At 34.1% G+C, this 7,960-nt stretch overlaps 1 protein-coding gene across 1 annotated transcript; it reads left to right on the top strand.

Annotated features, from left to right (window-relative positions):
- The first annotated feature begins 1,124 nt into the window (after positions 1–1,124).
- Positions 1,125–2,549, top strand: LOC115225928 (general transcription factor II-I repeat domain-containing protein 2-like). The gene has a single exon (XM_029796923.1). The coding sequence runs from the start codon at positions 1,125–1,127 to the stop codon at positions 2,547–2,549; it is 1,425 nt and encodes a 474-aa protein (XP_029652783.1).
- The last annotated feature ends 5,411 nt before the right edge of the window (positions 2,550–7,960 follow it).

The following is a 7,960-nucleotide window of genomic DNA, read 5'->3' as shown; positions in this document are numbered from 1 at the left end:
TCATACAAAAACAAATATACTTTACACCCCTTTTAATACGTTTGACAAATATAGTACAGCAAATAGACGCAAGACGACGCTAATTGATTTGCCATCAATTAATGTCTTTAAATTGCGCCGGCGAATTAAAAATTTATACACTAAACTTTAGTGTAAATATAGGTTCTTTTCCACTCCCCCCGTTTTAACTGACCCATCAGAACCACCATAAAATGAATTAACTTCACTATGGAGCTACCTATCATTCATCTTAGATAATAGGCGATTGTCAGTGAGATGGATGGTGCTGCTTACAATGAAGCAGAGATTCAATTTCTAGCTTTATTGATGTCGCAGAAAAGTCAACCTATTCCGTCAACTGTCGAGAGAGCAGATACGACAAGTATGACGTTAATAAAAGTCCCGTGCCTAGTATAATAAAAGAAGACAAATATCGATTTATCGATGTTACCTACATCTCACGAGCGATGAATAGAGAGGGTTGAGCCTGACGTTGTGTGGTGGTTTCTAATCCTGGTGCAGTCGCCAATCAGCGTGGAGTAAAGTTCGATGCGCATTCCGTCAGTCAGCACAGACTTGGCGTTTTCGTTGTGCACAAGTGTGAGTCATTTGTCGTCGTCGCTGCCGAAGTGAATGCACGTATCGAGTGACCTGTGAATATTGTTTTTACTTGTTTCGTCCTTTTACATATATCGTCGAGCAAAATCTGTCGACCCATGGTAAAAATGTCAGCTCAAGGAAGAAAACGAAAAATCGACTCTGAGTGTAGAGTTTTTAAGGAACAATGGAACATAGACTATTTTGTCATAGAGTCAAACAACAAGGCACTATGCGTTATATGCACCGACACAATTGCAGTACTTAAAGAGTACAACATTCGGAGACATTATGAAAAAAAGCATTCATCACAGTACTACCAATTCATTGGACAGCTACGTAAAGAGAAATTTGACAAATTAAAGAAGAATTTATCATCAATGCAGTTTGTTTTCAAGAAGAAGGCTGTAGAAAAAGAGAGAGCAACAAGAGCAAGCTTCCATGTTGCTAACCTTTTGGCGAAGAAAGGTAAGCCATTTACAGATGGTGAACTTATTAAAAAGTGCTTGAATGAGGTAGCTAAGGAAATGTGTCCAGAAAACGTAGATTTATTTTCCGCAATTAGTCTTTCTGCGAACACTGTTGCTCGTAGGGTTGAACATATTGAAAGAAATATTAAATCACAGCTAAAAGACAAAGCCAGCAAGTTTGTATGCTTTTCTGTTGCACTTGATGAGTCAATTGATGTATCAGACACATCCCAATTGTTATTGTTCATCAGAGGAATAAATGCCAATTTTGAGATTACTGAGGAACTTGTATCTGTGCACAGCATGCATGGAACAACAACAGGCATAGATATTTTTAGAGAAGTGGAAAAGTCAGTGGCTGAGTATAATTTGGAATGGAAAAAACTAAAATGCATAACAACAGATGGTGGCAGAAATATGTGTGGAACCAAAAAGGGCTTAGTTGGGCAAATTAACAAAGTAATTGAGAATTCCGGTGGATTGAAACCTTTGGTATTGCATTGTATTCTTCATCAGCAAGCACTGTGTGGAAAGCATCTTGATTTATCATCTGTATTAGATCCTGTGATTTCCACTGTTAACTACATAAGATCTCATGGACTCAAACATCGCCAATTTCGTGATTTCTTGGAGGAAATGAATGCTGAGTTTCCAGACCTACCTTACTATACTTCAGTAAGATGGCTTAGCTATGGAAAAATTCTGGCTAGATTTTTTGAGCTTCGAACTGAAATTGAAATATTTTTAAATGAGAAAAACCATTCACAGGTGTTGCTCAAAGACAGTGAATGGCTCTGGAAATTAGCATTTTCAGCCGATTTAACTATGCATCTCAATGATTTCAACCTACGGATACAAGGTGAAACTTCACTCATCTGTGATTTGTACTCAAAGGTGAAAGCTTTTCGTAAGAAATTAATACTATTTGAAAGTCAGTTAACAAGAAGCTGCTTTACTCATTTTTCACGATGTGACAAATATAGACAGGAAGCTGCCACTCCATTTCCAAACTTGTTTGCTCAAGATGTCATTTTAGCTTTGAAACAACAGTTTGAAGAACGTTTTTCTGATCTTGATGCATGTTCTTCAAAACTAAGAATTTTTGAAAATCCATTTAACTCTGTTATTGGAGACTTACCTTCTGAGTTACAAATGGAAGTTATTGATTTGCAATCCAATGACATCCTGAAGGACAAATATAAAGAGGGAAATTTGATTGAATTCTACAAATGCCTTCCATCCGACCAATTTCTTCATTTAAGGAGGTTTGCCTGTGAATTCATTTCAGTTTTTGGCACCACATATTTGTGTGAGAAGACTTTTTCAAAGATGGAATACACAAAATCCTGCTACAGATTACAATTGTCTGATGAACATTTAAATGCATTGCTTGTTATTGGAACCACTCATTTTGAACCTCAGTTGGACAAAATTTTGTCAGAAATGAAACAATTTCATGTTTCCCCTATTGATCAAAGTTAAAAAAAACATGTTAATTGTTACTGATATTATATACATTGTGATTATGTACTGAATAAATAACCTTTTTTAATTATTAATTCACTATTTATTTATATTATTTTGGTAAAATAAATAATTTAGAACCTTGGCCCCCGTAGCTTTAAAAATTCAGCAATGTGGCCCTCCGCTGGAAAACTTTGGAGACCCCTGTCTTAGAGCATAATGAGAAAATGTTTAAAATTCATGGAGTTTTACCAGGGAATAAAACTTCAAAGATACACTGTCAACTTCCTTAGTATTATTTAGATGATAATCTTTTTATGTGAAGTATGTTTGTCTGTGTTTTGTTTAGCCCAGAGTTGCCTCTGATGTAGCAGATCCAGCACATGATTTTTTTGTTTTTCTTCCTGAAATACTGTAAATCTGCATCATCATTTGATGAAAGGATGTTCTTTAAGGGAGATTTGGTTCTATTTGTAAGAGCTCAAGTTACCACTGTGTGTGTGTGTGTGTGTGTGTGTGTGTGGTGTGTGTGTGTGTGTGTGTGTGTGTGTGTGTGTGCGTGCATGCGTGTGTGTGTGTGTTTGTGTTTATCCTCTACTTCTGCTGACCACTGGTGTTAGTTTGTTTATGTCTCTGTAACTTAATTACTTGGCAAAAAGATATCACTAGAATAAGTACCAGACTTGAAAAAAATAAGTACTGGGTTCAATTTGTTTGACTAAACCCCTTCAAGGCAGTGCCCCAGCATGGCCACAGCCTTTTGACTGAAACGAGTAAAAGATAAAAAAACTTTCCAACTAAATGGTCATGGAATCATTCTGAAAGAATTATGAAGACAAAACCTTTCACTGTTTGAAATATTTAACCAAATATAAAATATTCATGAATATGCTACACAATAAGCCATGGTATAATGGTTACAATACAACATTTATGGTTTAAAAAAAGCTGAGGAATATTTCTTTAAATAAAAATATCAAATGGGATGACTGTGGCTACATGGTCAAGGTGCTTGCTTTGCAACCATGAGGTTTTGGGTTCACTCTCATTGTTCAGCATCTTCAGTAAGTGCCTTCTACTATAGCCCAGTGCTAACCAATATCTTGTGAGTGAATTTTATAGATAGAAACTTTGAGGAAGCCCTTCATATATAAATATGAGAATGTGTATGTATTTGTGCGTGTGTATGCATTTGTGTGTGTGTGTGTGTATATGTATATATGCATATATATATATATATATATATATAATATATATATATATATATATATATATATATATATATATATATATATATATATATATATATATGTATATATATATATATATATATATATATATATATATATATATATATATATATATATATATATATATATATATATATATATATATATGAATGTATGTATGTAATGTATGTATGTATGTATGTATGTATGTATGTGTGTGTGTATGTATATTATCATTCAGTTTCTTTCAAGATTTCTTGCCAATAGAGAAAGAACCGGTTTCTAACCTAGGTCTAAGTTTCTTTCATTGGAATTTTGATACCAACAACAGGGTATGTATGTATGTATGTATGTATGTATGTATGTATGTATGTATGTATGTATGTATGTATGTATGTATGTATGTATTTAAATGATAAACTTCTGGAAAGTTTTACAGTTTTACAGATCTTCAGTTTTATGTTTACATCTGTTGGGCAGCTAATTTCCACAACTGTGCAAAGTTTCTCTTTTCTATCTCAAATCATTATATCAGGTCTGTTATGCTTACATTTTATTGAGGTCTTCACTGGTACATTCCACAAATATTCCTTTTCATTAAGAGTGGGTATGGCTTCTACCATATTGTGAGTTTTTATTTCTTTGTCCTTGGGATTACCCTTCTGACGGATTTCATTATAGTGTCCTAGCTACAGCATCATGTTTCATTGGTAGATAATACCATGATGACATTTTCAGACAACTGCTTATGGTATATGTATGTATGTATGTATGTATGTATGTATGTATGCATGTATGTATGTATGTATGTATGTATGTATGTATGTATGTATGTATGTATGTATGTATGTATGTATGTATGTATGTATGTATTTATGTATGTATGTATTTACATGTGTGTGTTTGTCTCCCACACTGATTCACAATTAGTGTTGGTTTGTTTATTCCCCCATAAGTTGGCAGTTCAGCAAATAAGCCCAATAAAATATGTAAAAGACTTAAAAATAAAAATGGGATCTATTTGTTTGACTAAACCCTTCAAGGCAATGTCCCAGCATTGGTGGCATCCAACGACTGAAAAGAGTCATTGATGAAAGGTAAATGTTAAAAATGCATCCCATGTATGCTATTATTTAAATATATTAAAAGGCAGATTAGAGATATATCAGCATGAGTCATCATACTAAAAAAAGTTGGAACCTCTGATGTAGATAGTTAATTTTTGCGGACTTATAATCTCTTTCTTTTGAGATTAACAAGAGATGTGTAATTTTAGATTCATTAATATATTTTTTGGTTGATACATACTTTTGAGTAAGAAATGTTTGTTAGTAACCTTAAAAACACACACAGACACACACACAGACACACACACACACACACACACACACACACACACACACACACACACACACACACAGATACACACACAGACACACAGACACACACACACACACACACACACACACACACACACACACACACACACACACACACACACACAATCAAATTTATGAAATGTAACTCAAAATGATATAAATGACAGCTAGGGCTTTAAAGACTCAAGTTCACAGGTTTGTTCTGGCAGGTTTTCCGAGGAAATGCAGCATGCACCAAGGTCATCTTGAAGCAACTACAAAAAGTCACATATTTGACACTCTAGTTGATAATTGGAATGTAAGAACCTTGATTACATTACTTTCAAACTTGCTAAGTATAGGATGGACATTGTTGTCTGAGCTGAGACCTGGTGAGAGTTAATATGCTAGAAGAAGTGGTGATTATATGATTTTTTTGGCATGGAAGGACATTTAACCTGAAAGGAGAATCTAGATTAGATTTTGCAGTTAAGTCAACATTAGTCTCCCATCTTACTGAATTACCATCTTATATCTATGTTTATATCTACATTCTGTGGTCACTCAATGACCTTCAACAGTATCTATGCACCAACAATGTTCTGGTGAAAGCAAAAATCTGTTTTGTGGTCAAATTCTGAAATATGTAACTGTTTAGTATGTCATGAGATGAAACAATCAAAATCGATTCTAATGGCTACAGATGTACACAGTACTGAGTTTGACTGTTGAAACACATTTTTTAACATTAAAAGATTTACAAAGGAATTTAGATGCACTCATGTTCCATAAAATGGCACATGGTTGATTGTATTCTGACTAGAAGAAATACAAGAAAACAAAATATTCATCACTAACCTGTTTTGATGTCACCAAATTATAGGAAAATTTTACCAGGCAAGAACTTGAACAAGGCTTTAATTCTTTGCAGAGTATTATTAAAAAAAAAAAAGGGTTTGCTAAATCTGAAAAGAAGTGTTGCAGGTTATGAAGTCCAAAACAATGACAAAGTAAATAAGCATATACAAAGCTTATTGTCCTTGTGAAGAGATCTACATAAACAATTCCACCAAATAACAATTTACTGGCCCAATATAAAACTGGGAAAGAGGAAACCAAAAGCATGAAAAGAATATATTCATACTTTCAGAGCAATTACCTTTCTTGCTAATTATGTCTCCTAGGTAACAAAAGCTACTCTAGTGAGTCATCTGGACATTTAAAAGAATCTATTTGTGGTGGTGTGCTCATAGTACTTTAGTACTTACTGCTCCAGTACATCCATCACATATAAAGCTTACTTTTTCTGTTTGTCTGTCTGTGATTCCACTACATTTCTTGCATGTCTATAACTTACATTGGGTACATCTTGTGGAGTTTATATTTACTATTTTTTTATGCTTATTAAGCAAGGTTCTTTCCCTGAAAATACAAGGGTCCTGTCTTCTTTCCTATGTACTAAAACCTTTACCATTACTAATTTGTGCCATTTGATAATGCAAATATATCTAAACAGACTTTTACTGTTTCCATCTCCCAAATTAAGTCATAATGCATTAATAAGGCAAGAGCTACAATAGAAGACACCTATGGTGCTATACTTTTGGATCAAGCCTGAAATCAGATGGTTGGGTAACAAACTTTTCAACCATACAGCCATGCCTATCTATTGCTGTATAGTTATGATGTTGCATAAAGCCACCTCCTGTAATATTACAACCCACTCACCCCCCACACACACATTCACTCATTCAAGGGGTTTTTTTTAGAGTTACTTGGTGACCTCACTAAAGCTATGTGTTGATAAAAAAAACACACCCAGTACACTTTTTGTAAAGTGGTTGGCATTAGAGAGAGAATCCAGCCATAGAGACCACATCAAAGCAGACATTGGAACTTAAAACAGCCCTCTGGCTTGTTGGATCCTATTGGACCGTCCAACCCATGCCAGCAAGGAAGAAGGATGCTAAATGTGATGATGATGACGATGATGGTGATGAGGCACACACACACATTCACACATTTGTATCTGTGTGCGCATGTAATAGTGTCCTCTATTCATTTATTGTTGAATGGACTTTGGATCATTTGAACAAATCAGAGTTACTATTTTATGAACTTTCAACGAGAACTGGTGGTGGTGGTGGGGTGAGGAACTATTGTTCTGTATGATTCATCAAATGATATTTACATACTATTTTTATGAATTAGAAAAAGGAAACAACAACTACATCAACATCAACAACAATATATATTCCTATAACAAATGAAAAGATAAACATGTTAATTTCTAACGTTTTCAGTACACGGGTGATTAGGGAAAATGTTTAAGATTAGCAAAATTTTGTACTTGGCTGCAAGGGAGGCAACTCTGAACATTTGAAATCGAACACAAATGAAAAGACCTTACGTTCCAAGAAGATTAATTTTACTAAACACTTCATTATTTTCAAAATTAATTGCAGCTAATGTCGTGTATTTCAAGATAAATTTGGTAACAAAAGGGCTAAAATTGGGTAAATGTATCATAGATTGCATTGGAAACTTCTCCCTTCTATTTTAAACTGTTTTTGTTTTTTTCATCAAATATTGGTCTGAAGAAATTACCAAATTTATGGGAAATTTATTGATTTATATTGGTTGTTCAATAGTCGATTACACGTTGAACTCAGGATTAATTTTATCGACTGATATTTATATTATAAGACATCGAAAGAATGAAAGGTAATGCAAACGCGGGCAGGATTTGCAGTTCGCAATTAAAGGAACACAACTAAATACTGCTTAATATTTGTTAGACGTAGGCGGTGAGCTGGCAGAATTGTTAGCACACTGGACAATA

The sequence above is a fragment of the Octopus sinensis genome, linkage group LG2 (assembly GCF_006345805.1).
Source record: "Octopus sinensis linkage group LG2, ASM634580v1, whole genome shotgun sequence".
Taxonomy (NCBI): Eukaryota; Metazoa; Mollusca; class Cephalopoda; order Octopoda; family Octopodidae; genus Octopus; species Octopus sinensis.
The sequence above is the reverse complement of the archived record's forward strand: the minus strand, read 5'-3'. Positions and strand labels throughout refer to the sequence as shown.

What these genes read in the sequence shown, in the direction of transcription:
- LOC115225928 (XM_029796923.1), top strand. Translation starts at nt 1,125, where the DNA reads ATGTGTCCAGAAAACGTAGATTTATTTTCCGCAATTAGTCTTTCTGCG.